Genomic DNA, 16,992 nt, shown 5'->3' with positions numbered 1-16,992 from the left:
ATTATTGGGCCTTTTCCTTGATTTTTCCTAACATTGCTTCACTACTTCCCCCCTCACCCAATATTTTTCTGGGAGGCAACGTTTATTTCTAGGACTTCAAAAATTAGTCCTATGATAATATTGCATAATTGTACTTATGCGGGCCCTGAAATAGGCAAATTCATAACAACAGAGAGTGAATAGGAGTTATCAAAGTTTTGAGAGGAAGGAGAAGGGGGGAGTTATAGTTTAAAGGCTACAGAACTTTTGTCGAGATCGATGAAAATGTTCTAGGTAGAGATAGATAATGGTGATAGTAATACAACATTGTGAATATTCTTGTGAATTGTACACTTGGGAATGGTTAAAACTATAAATATTGCTGTATATATTTTATAAAAATCTAAAAAAATCTTGTAAAAGAGCACCCAGTCTTATAACTCCAGTCCTGACTCTAAAGCCATTTTCATCTGCCTGTAACTCTTGTCAACTAAATGCCCATGATACTTCACACTCAATACAAAAATAAAGCAAAATCCTTTTTTCATGTAACTAAATTTTTTATTTTATTTTATTTCACCCCAGACTGAAGAGCTCAGAAGTTGTTGCAGTGTGTGCATTGTGTTCCACACCTCCTCAGAGCGAGCCTAGCTGGCTCATATATCTTACTCCTGCCACCGCCTTACTTTCAGAGCTGAGGTGCTGCTATGTCCTGACAGATACTCAGAGGGTCAGCTTCATCTTTCCTGCCACACTTTGTCCAGCCTAACTTGCTATGTTAATTTGCTAGGGCTGTTATCACAAAACCACAGTGGCTTAAACTACAGAAATTTATTTTCTCACACTTCTGGGGGCTTGAAGCCCAAGATCAAGATGTTGACAGGTTTGGATTCTTCTGAGGCCTCTTTCCTTGGCTTGCAGACGGCCACCTTTCTTTTTGTGTGCCCAACTTCCTCTTTTTATAAGGATAGCACTCAGATTGGATTAGGGCCCACCCTAACAGCTTCATTTTAACTTCATCCCCTCTTTGAAGGTTCTGTCTCCAAATTCAGGCACATTCTGAGGTACTGGGGGTTAAGGCTTCAGCATATGAATTTTGAGGCATCACAGTTCAGCCCATAATGCTTGTCAGCACATGCAGTGCTCCATACAAATCTAACTAATGTGACAGATAAATGAATGTTTAATGCATCTTAGAATGACTGCCTGGTTTTAGGGTGTGGCGTGATTTCCTCGTGTCCATCGCACATGTACACATACTGTTATGCAGGGGTTATTTCTATTGCTGACCTGTTAATGATGAAAAGGAATTTATGTGGATTCTATTATAAAATTTCAAATACAGGTTTTTATCAAATTCTCCAAATCACCTCTCAGAATTGTCTTCCAACTCACTGTACTATCTGCTGGTCCTGTTTTAATAATATTTTTTTAGTTTAGCTGTTTGATATATTTGCTGTATTTGACAGTCCAAATTAATCTGTTTATACCCTGTCAAGTAGGCTTCATTCCTATTCTGCAAATCACTCTTACACCTTGTTTACAGTTTGCAGGCCACTGGAGCTGCACTCTGCTGGTGGTTTTTGTTTGTTTGTTTGTTTTGCGGTATGTGGGCCTCTCACTGTTGTGGCCTCTCCCGCTGCGGAGCACAGGCTCCGGACGCACAGGCTCAGCGGCCGTGGCTCACGGGCCCAGCCGCTCTGCGGCATGTGGGATCTTCCCAGACCAGGGCACGAACCCGTGTCCCCTACATCGGCAGGCGGACTCTCAACCACTGCGCCACCAGGGAAGCCCCTCTGCTGGTGTTTACACAAATCCTAAGTGAGCTTCAAACCTGGGATTCCAAAGTGGGGCAGAGATACTAAGTCACTAATGAACACTGTCATTGTCAATATACAGTTTTTTGATTTAGGCTTTTTTGGTCTGTTTCTACATGTTTTCTTTCATGTACAATCAAATTTAGTGAATGCTAAGAGAATTTCATGTCATCTGCTGACATCCTGCATGATACCTAACAGAGTAACATGTTCCTATATTCTAGGAAGGCAAAACAGTAGGAGTATGCTAAGACCAAATTAATTTCAAGCTTCGTTTGCATTCATGATTTTGTGATTTAATATCTCAAAACCAAATTAGATGGATGTGATAGCTGTAACTACAGAAAACATTTAAATTTTTGAATCTGTATCTCTCAAAATCCATCCTGTTTTGGTCTGTCCTTTACAAGCAGGCAGATTTCACTTAAGCCACTTAATCATAATTTGCCATTTCTATATGCAGAGATTTTAGGCTAATTACCTTTTAATTCATAATTTGAAGAGACTATGAATCTAGCAACTAATGCTACAGCTGAGTTTCAAAATAAGAAATCGCGAAAAATATTAAAGCTTGCCAATATTTAAGAGGCCATTTCAGACTATTTTTCTCTCTATCTCTATTGGATTTTTCTTAATATAACTATGATTAACACAAGATGGAATATTGTGTGGCCATTAAAAAGAATGGCAATGAGGATCATATATCAAAATCGAAAATATTTTATGTTATAAATGTGGGGGGAAAAGAAACAAATATTGAATGTATATTATGATTACAACTATGTTAAGGTGAATAAGAGATTATATTAAAAGAATACATAAACATATTAAATTACCTTCATTAAGGTGATGAAAATGTAGAGATTTTTTTCTTTTATATATATCGAGGGATGTGTGTATTTTCATTTTGTTTTTAAAGATTTTTAAAAATACAATTTGTGAATACAAAAATTGATTACTCTTTCTTGTTTAATGAGATGGAAAACTACAATAAACTAAAATTGAGGCACACTATATTAATTCCTCAATCTTCACTATCTTATCTCTAACTCCTTTAACTTCCCCAAAATAAATATTAAAGGTAAGTATTTCTTACTTTTGAATTTTATTACACATTTTTTATATTCAAATTACTTAGGAGTTATAAAGAGAGTTAAATGTTTTCTTTAAAAAAAATAAGACATTATCCCAACTAGAGAAACAGCTCAACATAAATTCTCCCTAATGGGAACACAGAAATCAAGGGAAATGCTTTGAGTTTAAGAAATTGAAGCAGGTACATAACTTGTTAGTCAATGTTTGGAAAAATGTTTAAAACATTTTCAAGCGTTAAGATTTGTATGGGCTAATTTACTGATATATGCAACTATCTTGCAAGTTAGAAGACAAACCACCAGATCAATATAAGCCAGTTGGAAATGCTGAGGGAATTTTTTAAAAATTTCCCCCATGTGCTTCCTTTAAAAAAATAGAATGTGTATTTAATTTACAATTCACCTTCCAAATTTATTTTATCATTAGGGCTGTTTCATTATAACAATCCTATATTTTATTCCTTGAGTTTGGCCAAAAGGGAATTTCACTGACTATGCCCTAACACTATCTTGTCATTTTTAACTTCTGAACCCCTGCACCTACCTTGACTTTGGGCTTTAATAACCAGTTCCCACTCAGCCTTTTTAAAAAAATCTGACCTAATATTTTCTTACCAAATTACCCTGAAGTCTTGTTTCTTTGAAATTTTGTAGAATATGTAGTCTTTACCATTCATTTGATTTTAACAGATATTGGTTTATAATACAACTGTACTTATAATGGTAAATAATAGATAACATTTAGTGAACTTAAATGCTTTCCTTGTGTTATTTAATTTAATCATCACAATTATCTATGACAGAGTTGCTAGTGTTATCTCCATTTTACAGGCGAAAAGATTAAGATTTGAAGAGTATGAGTTACTTTCTACAGGCCCTGAGTCAATTAGTTTTGGTATCAGGGACTAAGCTCAGATAAACACACACACAAACACACACACACACACACACACACACTCGCACACTGGAGAGAAAGAGAGAGAGAGAGTCTAACCCATGTTTATTTTACTTTTTTACAATTATCTTATACTGAATATATACATATATATCTTCTTTCCTCAGCTAGATGTAAACTTTCAGATACTTCTTTATTTTAGGAACCGTGGTTTCCACATCTGACTGCTTATGACTTGAAATGTGTTTTTAAAAACAGAGGTTTTTTTCATATCCCCTGAAGATTTAGATTCAGATTCTCTGGATCTGGATGGGAGCCCGGCAAACTATAACTTAGAAAAATATCATAAATACATTCAGGGAGGAGAATGCCATCTTTGGCAAGTCATCAAAGCCATTTTTTTCCCCCTTATTGACTCTGTCATCCTGAGAGCCATGATAAGGGCGAGGTCCCACAGTCTAATCCTAAGTATGTTCTGTTATTTCCCAAGAATGGTTCTACATCATGCCCACAAAGCCAAACTTTACCACACTCTGGGCATTTTCTATGCAGCCCGCTCTGTGTTGGACACTCCAGCAGTCATTTCAGACGTGCCCTCTCCTAGGACACTAAGGACTGTTCAGAAGCCGATATGGATTTTTAAATTTTATTTATTTATTGCCTCACAAACTTCATGTAGTGGTCTTAAAGGTAATGATTGGAGATGACTTCCTTAGAGCTTTTCAGTGAGATTGCTTAAAAAACTGGTTGCAATTTCCAGGTGTTGATCTACTCTTCTTAGAAGTCTTAGTATCTAAATCTAATCTTTCCAAGAGTCAAACAAAACCTCATTTTAGTCTTCTATGAAAGTTTCACATTCTGTTTCACCTCTCTCTTCAAAGTATAAATAAATATCAAAAAATTATACAAAAAATTATGTTTGTTTTGTTGGATTCGTCAATAAATAATATATTTAACATGAAGATTTTTTAAAAATCCAAAACTGCATTCTGCTTTCCATATCCCCTCACATTTTGCATCATGTTTCTTTTGCAGTAGTACTCTCTGTCCAGTATAAATGCAATGTGAATCACATTGCATGTGTAATTTTAAATTTTCTAGTAATTACATTTTAAAAATTAAAAAATATGTGAAATTAAGTATGATAAATTTTAACTAAATATATTCAACATATAATTTCAACATGTAATCAATATAAAACATCATTAATGTGATAGTTTACATTCATTTTTTATATTAAGTCTTCAGAATCTGGTGTATTTTTTAATTGAAGTATAGTTACTTTACAATGTTGTGTTCATTTCAGATGTACAGCACAGTTGTTCAGTTATACATATATAAATATAAAGATGTATATATTCTTTTTCAGATTCTTTTCCCTTATAGATTACTACATAATACTGAGTATAGTTACCTGTGCTATACAGTAGGAGCTCGTTGATTATCTATTTTATATACAGTAATGTGTCGTGTTAATCCCAAACTCCTAATTTATTCCTTCCCCTCCCTTTCCCATTTCATTGTGTATGTGTGTGTGTGTGTGTGTGTGTGTGTGTGTGTGTGTGTGTGTACACCACATCTTCTTTATCAGTTAATCTGTCAATGGACATCTTGGTTGCTTCCATATCTTGTCTATTGTAAAATAGTGCTGCAATGAACACTGAGGTGCATGTATCTTTTCGAATTATAGTTTTCTCCAGATATATGCCCAGGAGTGGGATTGCTGGATCATATGGTAGCTCCATTTTTAGTTTTTTAAGGAACCTTCATACTGTTCTCCATAGTGGCTGTACCAATACATTCCCACCAACGGTGTAGGAGGGTTCCTTTTTCTCCACACCCTCTGCATTATTTATTATCTGTAGACTTTTTGACGAAGGCTATTCTGACAGAACATTTAGACTGGAATGTTAATTTTTTTTAGAACTGCTTGATGTGTATATAGATTTCATAAAATTTACAGTTGAAAAGCATATTCACCTATGCAAGTTTTTCCAAACAATTTAACATTTTCTAATAACCAAGTTATCAGCTTTTAACTTTAAACCTAAATGGTTAAAATTAAATCAATTAAAGGTTTACTAGTGGTCAATAACTCCATGTGGCAAATGGCTACCATGTTAAACAATGTCATTCTAGGAACAGACTATATACTTTTAAGTACTGGGCTCACTTCCTACCTGCTCTGTGATTTTTGTGACATGACAACCTCTTTGAAACAGCTTTGGCTCGTCTATACTGCTGGGTTAATAGTATAGCTGTTTCATTGGGTTGTTGTTATAATTAAAGGCAAAAACACAAAGCGTTCAATAAATATTAGCTATCAGCATCATCACAGTCATTGTACTACATTTAGACCAGCGGTACTTACCCTCTTGCTGATAATGGCTCCTTTGAAAATCCTGTGAAAGCTCCATTTATTTATCAATATCACTCCAAATCATTTAGTCATGCTTCAAGATATCACTTGTTTTCTTCCATAGTTACATCTTTACCTAATTTCTGGTACAGAGGAAATGCTTCTTATTTACCAGACATATAAATGAATGTTGATAATTGAAGATAAAAGTAAATTAGTACATAGTTTAGTTTAGTTTTCAAAATAATTAGTTGTTTTGAAACTAATTAGTTTTTAGTTTTCAAAATAAAAGTTTTCAAAATAATTTTTGACTATTTTTCAAGCAGATGTATTTTCATAACAATTGGGTCTCATATAATAAACACAAACGAGATCATTTTTATATACTTTTTAACTAGAATTTTGTGTTTTTGAAAAATTCCATAACAGTAAATATATTACCATGTAATAATCTGCCCTGAAAATATGTACACTGCATAAAATGTGGCATTCCAACTAGTGAAAAATGTAAATATTCTTAGAAATGTATTGAAGCAAAAAGGTAAATAGATATTTGTCTGAAATGGGGAAAGTTCTAGATTTAAAAATTTATGAAATAATAAAAGTGACTTTATTTTCATTCCAAAGCACAAGAAATTGCAAAACATAAGGGCATAGGTTAATTTTAGTGCTAAACTTTTGTGACTTTGATCCAGGTAATAGGGAGGTCCCATGGTAGGGTTGAATGAGCAATGGTTTGGAAGTCAAATAGAATGATGAGTTTCTCTAGATGTATTCAAGCTCTGAGGCTTGGGCAATGTATTTCCTCTCTCTAAGCTCCATTATCTTCGTTCTTTTGTATACGTGGAGAAATAAAACCAAATTCAAGTTTATTCTTTGGTTGTTCTCCTCCAGGAATAAGTGAAACATAATATGTAAAGTACTTGCTTAAAATGGGTGCTCACTAAATCTTGTTCCCTTTCTTTTTCCTTCCACATCCCATCTTTAACTTGTCAAATTAAATGACAATGTTCTTTGGGGGCTATGCAGGGAGAAGCAGAGATATCATTGAAGAAACATTTCTTAAAAGGGAGAAGTAAAGGGCACACATTGACCCTGTCCCCGTAACATAAGACATACCCACACAAACAACAACATCAAATACTGGTCTCTCTTTCTCTTCTTGCATTCCCTTGCTTTATAGTTCAAAGATCTCAGATTCTACTGATTTATGAAGCCAGTCAGATAGCCTAATTGTATGAAGTAGCACGTTTTAAAAACTGTGGCAACCTGGAACATGGATGCCAATGTAAAGACCGTAATATTCAGATCTCTAAAAATAATTGCTGTGGGGAAATAAAAACAGCCAAGTGTGTAGCTATCAGTTTGCCACCTCACATGTCAGGTTCTGAAAATGTGTAAAGTTTGAAAGAACAAATTTATGGTTAACATCAGAATCTTCGGGTTTGTAGCGATTTTAGATATGTGCGAAGTTAAGATGACTTCTTAGAATCCGTCAAAACCCTACGTTAGGGAGCTGGGCCAACAAACCATAGCTCTTCTTGCAAGTGTGTGGTCTTTGGCATATAACTCAATATCTTCCATACAGTGGGGTAGTAATAATACCTAAGGCATAGACTTTTGTGAGGATAAAATAAATTAATACTTGTAGAGCTTTATTTAAAGCAATACCTGGAACCAACAAGAATTCAATAAATATTGTCTCCTTTTTATCGTGTTCATTCTTAAAATTATTTCTGCCTTAAAGAAATCCCTAGCATATCCAGTGACTCTGTTTTGATTCTAACTACTCCAGGCTACAGAACTGAAAAAAAACTAGGACAACACCAGCAGCACCGTTTTATAAGATGTTCTAGGTCATAAAGTGTCATTTGATACAGATTTGACCATATGTGTTTGCTTGTTTCTGAAGTTAACATGGAAGTCTGAACATTGGATGCCATTTGAATGTCTGTGTGATTTAAGTTCTTAGAAGGAAGTGCTTGTGTGCTCCGCAGAGTCTAAAAATACAGAGTGTGTTGGGTGTAGGAATTTAGCAATGTAACAGCAGTGCTGTTTTGTTAAGATTATGATTCATTATTGTAATGATGATAATTATATTTATAGTGACCACGCTTAAAACTTTTTAGAACTATACTGTGTGGAATAAAATAATGTAAAACGGAGGAGAACTAAATGTTTCACAAAGTGGAACTTTCCACAATGAAACTTAAGTTATCAATAAAGAATTGTAGTGCTGGAAGGAACGTTAAAATATTGCTATTCCTTTTAATAACAAAGAAGATGTTGCTTAAAGTTTCCCAGGGTTTCAGAATATGCATGATTCCAAAGCACAGATTTATGGTTAAAACAAATCCTTCTTGAAGCAAGTTAAATATATCAAATCCCGTTTTTTTCTTATTGTCATAAAGTTAAACAAACTAGAAATCAAATTACCAGCAAAACAATAACAATAAAAATACCATTGAGAGCAAAAAGGCAAGCCACAGATGAGGAGAATATATTTGCAATGCATATCCCAACAAAGAGCTCATGTCAAGAATATAAAAAGGACTCCTTCAAATAGAAAAAGCAGGGAAAACTATTGACTGGACACTTCACCAAACAGGATACTCGTCTGACCAATAAGCCTATGAAAATGTACATAACAACGTTAATCATTGGGGGAATGTAAAATAAAACCACAATGAGAAAAAAAGTTTAAGTAAGGTATCTCTACATATCTACTATGGCTAAAATTAAAAAAAGAGTGGTAGCATCAAAATTTTCCAAGGATGTAGGACAATTGGAACTTTATATACTGCTGGTATATGAGAAAAATAATACAATTATTTTAGAAAAATTTTGGCAGTATATACCAAAGTTAAATATATGCTTATCCTATTACCCAGCAATTCCAACATAAGGTAAATATGCAAGAGAAATCGGTGCATAAGGCACTTCAAGAATTTTCCTAACAGGCTTATTTTATTAGCCTAAAACTGGAAACAACCCAAATGTCAAGAAGAGTAGAATGGAGAAATAAACTGTGGTATAGTCCTAAAATGAAATACAGCCTGAAATATAAAAAGAAAGAACTACCACCACACAACAACATGGATGAATCATACTGACATAATGATGAGCAAAAGAAGAAAGGCTCAAAAGACTCTGCAGTGTGTGGTGCCATTTATGGGAATTTCAAGTACAAGTAAAACTGCTTATAGTGATAGAAGGCAGAAGAGCTAGAACCTCTGGGCTTGATTGGAAAGGAAAAAAGGAAGCCTTTCGAAATCTGTTCTGTATGTGGAGCCGGGAGGTTATATAGGTTCACATATATGAAAAATGCACAAAGGATCTGTGTATGTTTAAATTTTGTGTACTTTACTATATGTATGTTATAGTTTACAAAGATACTCTCTGCACTGTGACCAAACAATGAATGTGAATAATCCTGTCGTACTTTAGCAAAATAATGGGAAGGACTACTGAAAAAGAATTTCGCATCTTAAATAAACTGACACTATGTCAGAGTAAGATCAAACGCAGGGTTCTTCTTTGTTGTTGTTTTATTGTTGTATTATGCTGTTTTTAATAGGTAAAAGTTGATTTATTTGGAATTTGGATAGGAGATTTATCTGTTTTCCCTTACTTTTTAATTTACTCAATCTTTTATTTATATAAGTATAGCCTCATATTTATCTTATGCTTTGGGGTTAAGCCAATATTAAGTTACTTGTTTTGTTACTCCAATTGTTACAGCACTAGTCGGGTAGCTCTTTCAGTTGGCGTCTTTGAAATATCCTTTTCATTGTGAGGGTTTTTTGTTAGTGTTTTTGCTTGTTTGCTTATTTGTTTTCTAACACTGCCATACTTTCTGGTATGATAAGATGCTTCAGGAGAGAAATAACTGTCTATTTTTAAGTTATGAAGTAAACCTGGTAATTGGGAGTACTTTATTATTAAGGTCATGGTCACGTGTCTGATTCCCTTAGGGAGTGAACATTCCTCAATTTATTTCATATGGACAATACTCCTAACTCAGGCCAGACGTATCACTAAAAAAGCTCATTGTAACAACCGCCATAAAGAATCTGGATGGAGAGTAGAGATATTAATAACTTAACTGTGTGTTTTATTTAAGTCAGTGTGCTATAAGGACCTGGGATTGATGGAGGAAGAGCTTTAAAAGTCTTGTTTTACTAATAGAGAGATATTAATAACTTAACTAAATATGTTCTCCCTAAGAAAATGTGCTATAAAGAAATGTGATTGATGGAGAAGAGCCTTTAAAAGTTTTGCTTAACTTCGAGGCTCACTTGATTGTTTCCATTAAACTATACACCCTCAAAGCGAGCAGATTTCATGGGATAAGGGAGAGCCTTTAAATGCAAATAACTCTCTGTCCCATCACATCTTTTTCTGTCAAATATTTGTTAGAATTTACAGTTTAAATCAGAAAGTATTCACATGGAGGTAAAAGTTCCACAAAGACAAAAAAAATGAATGGATTCCTTCAAGTTAACAATAATACGAAATTATCTTCGCAGTGATATAATCAAGGCAGTTCCAAGGTGCACCTGGGTATGTGATGCATCATAGAAAAAGAATTGTTCATATAAATAAAGACAGTTTAATTGTTTGTAGAATTATTTTCTAAAATAAAAGGTAAGAGAACAATGAAGAGAAAAATTTGTATAGTTCAAATCAAAAAACATAGATGAAAAGATTATTTTATTATTTTTGTTTGAAAACTCTTATTTTCTCTGCAACATGATTTATTTTCAATTTCCTACACAGGATCCTTCTATGTCATTTTACACATGAAATCATTAACTTTGAAAAAACAAATCTGATCATTTTAATGACATATTTCTGTCTTCTTTTAACTCATGTGCTTACCTTGGGTACCTTGAATGGTTCACCTTTTATCTTCATGTGGTTTATTTTGGTTTGTTTGTTTGTTTTGTTTTGTTTTGTTTGTGGTATGCGGGCCTCTCAGTGTTTGTGGCCTCTCCCATTGCGGAGCACAGGCTCCGGACGCGCAGGCTCAGCGGCCATGGCTCACTGGCCCAGCCGCTCCGCGGCATGTGGGATCTTACCAGACCGGGGCACGAACCCGTGTCCCCTGCATCGGCAGGCGGACTCTCAACCACTGCGCCACCAGGGAAGCCCTCGTGTGGTTTTTATATGGAAGTATTCTGAATAGTAAAAAACACATTTTTATATTACATGTAAGACTTGTTTCTCAAGCTATTGGCTTGAGAGAGCATTCTAAGAGTTTTAAATAGCCACTTCCCAACAGGAATATAAACTAGGCTTTGTGAACACTTTTTTTCCAATGCCAAAATTCCATCTTCCTTCTTTCCCTTTTTGCCCCCTTCCTTGCTTCTTTTCTTCTTTTTTCCTTCCTTCGGTCTACTCATACATGTATGCATATTTATTGAGCACTTACTGTAGTCCCCCACTCCCACCACAGCTCTTCAGCACCAGTTAAAATTGACCACAAATTGCCCTAGATATAGCTACCCATCGGGTCAACTGTGCGTTGTAGGGCTTGGATGATGCTGCACGAGGTACCATATGTTATATCCTTCTCTTCTTTTTGTTGTTATGTTCACTTGCTGGTTATAGCTGCTGATTTTTTTTTTTTTTTGCTGTGTGTGGGCCTCTCACTGCTGTGGCCTCTCCCGTTGCAGAGCACAGGCTCCGGACGCGCAGGCCCAGCGGCCATGACTCACGGGCCCAGCCGCTCCGCTGCATGTGGGATCTTCCCGGACCGGGGCACGAACCCGCGTCCCCTGCATTGGCAAGCGGACTCCCAACCACTGCACCACCAGGGAAGCCCTATAGCTGCTGATTTTTAAATATTTTACCAGTCTCCATGAAACTCCACTCTTAGAGATACTTCTCTGCTCTGCTGTACTCACAACATATTGTTGAGGATGAAACACCTTCTTTTCCATGTTGGACCCAAAATTCTGTGCCCTCTGCATCAGCTGGAAAATTTTTAACTCTCCTAGAATAATATCAGATTATTTTATGAAGAAGATTGAGGAAACTTTCTTTCCCAGTCTTGGAATCTAGAAGTTTCTATTACCAAAGCAGGAATTCAGATATCAGACTCTTTTAATACCTCTGAATCTTTTTTGCCCTTTTCCCCTCTTAGCAGAGATAACTTCATTTTCTGTGTCTCTTAAGCAAGTTTACAAATTCAGGTCCAACCCTGTTCTTTTGGGGGCTCATTGGAGAAGATATTTCTGAGAAATGGCACTGTGGTAAAATTTAGATTCCCATTGTTTATTCTGTTCTATATCTAACTTTCAGGATTAAAATTGGTTGGTCCCATATCCCTGTTTTGGTTCATAGTGATAGCACTATGTCTAATCTGGACTAGAATCCACAGAATGAAATCAAACATATAAATCTCCTAATTTAGAATTGGCCTGATCCCAGAAATAAAACAAACAAACAATCTAGGAAAAGGAAAATATGGCCTCTGTCCAGTCCAAAACTTCCAGTGGAAACCCAGGAGGTTTGGAAAGAGTAATTTTCTGATCTAACCCAGAAACAGATTGAATTTATAATTAGAGATTATAGTTAGAGTGTCTTTTGTGTAATGTGAACAACTCAAGTCTCCTTGCTTTAACGTGAATGACATTAAGGAAAAACATCAAAATACTGTTGGCATTTTGTTGGCAGCTGGGCCCTGGTTTCAGAACTCTAGTCAGTAGGTACAAATTAGATTGTTCAACACAATGGACCACAGAAGCGGTAACATCGTGGCTAATAGGAAGTGATGTGGCTTCTTTTCTTCATAAAAACAGATAAAAGGGAGACTAAAACTCTTCCACATTTTCGTTCTAATTTTATATAAAAAATAATAAATGAATGGGAAGTTATAAAAGGTAAACTTGTATATATTTAATTCATATTTATTGATGTCTAATATATGCCTATACTACTCTATGTGCTGGGAATACAACATTTCAACACAATAATAAAACATGATCCCTGGTTTTGAAGAGATACATAGATTATTAGAATTTATGTGTTGTTGGTTCTTAATTTAAATTGCAGTGTTATGCTATGTATAGATTTTAATTTCAGCACGTTTTTCTTCCTGATATGATTAATCTCTCTCTTAATATTTGTCTACTCTTGCCATCTTTAGGAGATAGTCAACTTCAACTGCCGAAAACTAGTGGCTACAATGCCTCTTTTTGCTAATGCGGATCCTAATTTTGTGACTGCCATGCTGAGCAAGTTGAGATTTGAGGTGTTTCAACCTGGAGATTATATCATACGAGAAGGAGCTGTGGGTAAAAAAATGTATTTCATTCAACATGGTGTTGCTGGTGTCATCACAAAATCCAGTAAAGAAATGAAGCTGACAGATGGCTCTTACTTTGGAGGTTAGTAAAAAAAGAAAATATAACTGAGATGAAGTCAAATTTGCTCACAATATTTATCTTTATCAGAATTTTGGAGATGTCAGAATGTTGATTTTTGGGGTTTGAATATGGACTTGTATTTGAATTCTGATAAAAGTGTCTATAGCGTGTCAACTGAAAAAAAATGCACAACCTAAAAGTTGAGAATTATGTTTTATTTGGCAGACAAAACTGAGCACTTAAGTCCAGGACACAGCATCTCAGTTAGCTCTGAGAGACTGTTCCAAAGAAGTAAGGGAGAAGCCAGTATATATAGGAGTTTTGTAACAAAGACCAGGTAGTAGGAACATTGAAAGATTACTGTTAATTAAAGAAAACCAGATATCTCAAGTTAAGGAATTTAGTGCTTTTCTATGTATGGAAAAATGCACGAGTCTGGGCTTACTGAAATTATTCCCTTGATGTGCACCTCAGCTATCTGGAGCCAGTATCCTGTGCTTTCTCATCCTGAGTCTCCTCAGGGTGCACCATCTGGGGTGGCTGCAGCAGTTGACTGCTAGGTGGCAGGCATCCTTCTTCTATCCTGAGTTCCCTCAGAGCTCACCGTAATGTAAGCGGCTGTAATGTGATGACTCGATGGCTGCAAATCCTTTGTTTACTGATATGGCAAGCAACAGTTTTTCACTGAAAAGTGGTATGTTTTCACATTTCAGTGTCACACATTCAGTGCATGTGCATTTACTACTGTATTAGTTAGAGTATCCTTTCATCCTCTTAAACTGGAACCAAATAACAGTGGCTTAAACAGATCGAAAGCATATTTTTCTCTCACACAAAAGTCCCAGGAGGGTTAGATGGCTCTCCCCAAGACAGTTTTTAGGTACCCAGATTTCATTTATTTTGCTGGTCTGCCATCCTCTAGAGTGTTTTCCTCATTTATACGAGAGGAATTGGTTTCTCTCCATAGTATGGACCACAGTATGGGGAGGAGGGGACAGAGGAAGGGAAGAGTGAGCAATTTCTCTTTAGATGTGTGCCCAGAATGGCCAACATCACTGCTATTCACATCTGATTGGCCAGAATTTAGTTACAAACGTACCTCGAAGTATAAGGAAGGCTGGGAAATGTAGCTTCTAGTTGAGTGATGTATTAGTCAGTGTTCTCTAGAGAAACAAAACCAACAGGATATATATACACAAAAGGAGATTTATTGTGAGAAATTGACTCGTGAATATGGAGGTTGACAAATGTTATGATCTGCCATCTGAAACTGAAGAACAGGAAAACTGGTCGTTTAATTCAGTCTGATTCCAAAAGCCTGAGAACCAACCGTGTAAATCCAATCTGAGGGCAGAAGATGAGATGAGACGTTAGCTCAAGTAGTGAGACAGGAAAAAAATATTTCTCCTTCCTCCTTTTTTTTCTATTCAGACCCCCGGTGGATTTGGAGGTTGCATACCCTGGAGAGGCCAGTCTACTTTACTGAGTCCACTGATTCAAATACCAATCTTACCTAGGAATACCCTCACAGACAAACTCCAAATAATATTTTTCTGGGCACCCCATGGCCGGTCAAGTTGACACATAAAATTAACCATCACAAGTGGCAATTTGCCTTGCTAAAAATTCTGACAATTTGAATTGTTTCCAACGTTTTACTATAATAAGATATATATTTATATTTGTGCAAATGTACAAAACTTGCCTATGAGTTGAATTACTGGGTCAAAGACTATGCATATGTTCAAATTGAAATAAATATCAAATTATTTCTTTGATGAGACTGCCCATTTCTCCATGGCTTTGCCCATTGATCTTTTACTTTTATCCTCTTAATAAGTCAAATTGGCATCCCCTTAATATTTAGTTTGCACTTCCACTATTAATGGTGATGTTGAGGCATTTCTTCATAGATATGGATCATTTGTATTTTATTTTTCTGTTTCTATTTTTGCATATTTTTCTAATGTGTTGTTTGTCTTTTTAAAACCAATTTACCTAAACATCCCTAATGTATTTTTGATATGCTGTAACTATTTTCTCCATAACTGTTACTACTTTTTTAACTTTCTAATTTTTCTTTCATCATTCTGGTTTTCATTATCGCTGATTTCATCTGAATCTCTCTCCTTTGTGTTAAGGCATTAGAGAGTTTGTGTTTCTTAACTGGGTTTTGTACACTGCAAAATTGTAAAAATGTTTTCCCTATTCTATTTAGTTTCACTACATCTTTATTACTATTTTAACTTGTTAGAACAAGTTAGAAGAAGTGATGGCGAACAACTATTCATGTTTCTTAGTGCCAGTTCTGTTATAACATGAAAGACAGTGATTAATACCACAGTGCCAGGCATTGGCAAGCTTAATAGTTAACTATTTATTACTCAATAGCCAGAAACTGAAATGTTTTCTTTAGAAAAAAGGCAGGAAATCTGCCTTCAAATAGTTGCAGGTTTATCCTACAAGAGAAATTCAAGTGAAACTCTTTTTCTTCTCATGAGTGAGAAGAAATGGTTCTTATTACTTTGTATTCATTCTTCACAGACTTTATAGTATGCCTGTAGAAGGCTTCTCAGTCAGAATTAATGGCTCCCAGCCCTGTGTCTCCATAGCTTCTCACAGCTTTCCAGGGTCCTGGTCTCAGTCGGTCTCATATTGAAATTAACACTGTAGTTAGTTACCTATTTCCTTCTGATATTAGATGGCAAACGATGTGTGCATCAGAACCACCAGAGAAGCTGTTCACCCATCAGAGAGTCTGATTCAAGAAATCCAGGCTAGAGATAATATCTTATTTGTTTGTTCATTGGAGAATAAACAACCAGTATATCTGATCCCCTAAAAATTGATAATGATAGAAAGTATTCAAATCAAATTAATAGGAATTGGGAACCAAGCAATAAATTCATTTTGATTTTAAAATAATAATAGCAACAACAATAACACATTGAGTTTAAGAAGATTTCTTCAGTAACAGCTGAAAAAAATTTATTGGGAAAGGTTTTAATTTTATCAAATGCTTTTTTGGAATTTATCAAAATGACCATAAGGTTCTTATCCATTAATCTATTGCAGCTGAGTAAACATATCAGCTCAAAATAATTAGCTTCTTTGACTTTCTCCTCATTTACTAAGAATAATTTTGAAGTTTTCATCTTTCCTCTTCTTCTTTGTCATGATCCTGCGTTGCCTCATCAGCCTATTACACTTTTGTGCAGATTATGCTAAGAAAAAAAAGAGAAAATTAGGAAAAGCTAAGAACTTTAAAAAGTCTACTTTAGAAAGCACAGAGAATTAGTGTTTGAACGAAGAAAAAAAGAGAAATTGAAAGCTGATGGAAATAAATAAAAGCTGATAGTAAGAAATAAAAGTATAGTCCAGCTTTGTGGGAAGGTAGTTTTGGGGAAAAGGTTTTTGAGGCAATTAATGGAGGTGTGACAAATACATGAAAGTTTAGAAAGGAATTTCTGAAAGT

The 16,992-nt window shown here is 35.2% G+C and overlaps 1 protein-coding gene across 1 annotated transcript in view; it reads left to right on the top strand.

Annotated features, from left to right (window-relative positions):
* HCN1 (hyperpolarization activated cyclic nucleotide gated potassium channel 1) overlaps positions 1 to 16,992 on the top strand; it is a 369,296-nt gene that overhangs the window by 304,746 nt on the left and 47,558 nt on the right. The window contains exon 6 of the mRNA XM_024740359.1: positions 13,298 to 13,538. Within this exon, the coding sequence (XP_024596127.1) occupies positions 13,298 to 13,538 (241 nt within the window). The remainder of the gene's footprint in view (positions 1 to 13,297; positions 13,539 to 16,992) is intronic.

Source organism: Neophocaena asiaeorientalis, unplaced genomic scaffold (assembly GCF_003031525.2).
Source record: "Neophocaena asiaeorientalis asiaeorientalis breed wild unplaced genomic scaffold, Neophocaena_asiaeorientalis_V1.1 scaffold57, whole genome shotgun sequence".
Classification (NCBI taxonomy): Eukaryota; Metazoa; Chordata; class Mammalia; order Artiodactyla; family Phocoenidae; genus Neophocaena; species Neophocaena asiaeorientalis.
The sequence above is the reverse complement of the archived record's forward strand: the minus strand, read 5'-3'. Positions and strand labels throughout refer to the sequence as shown.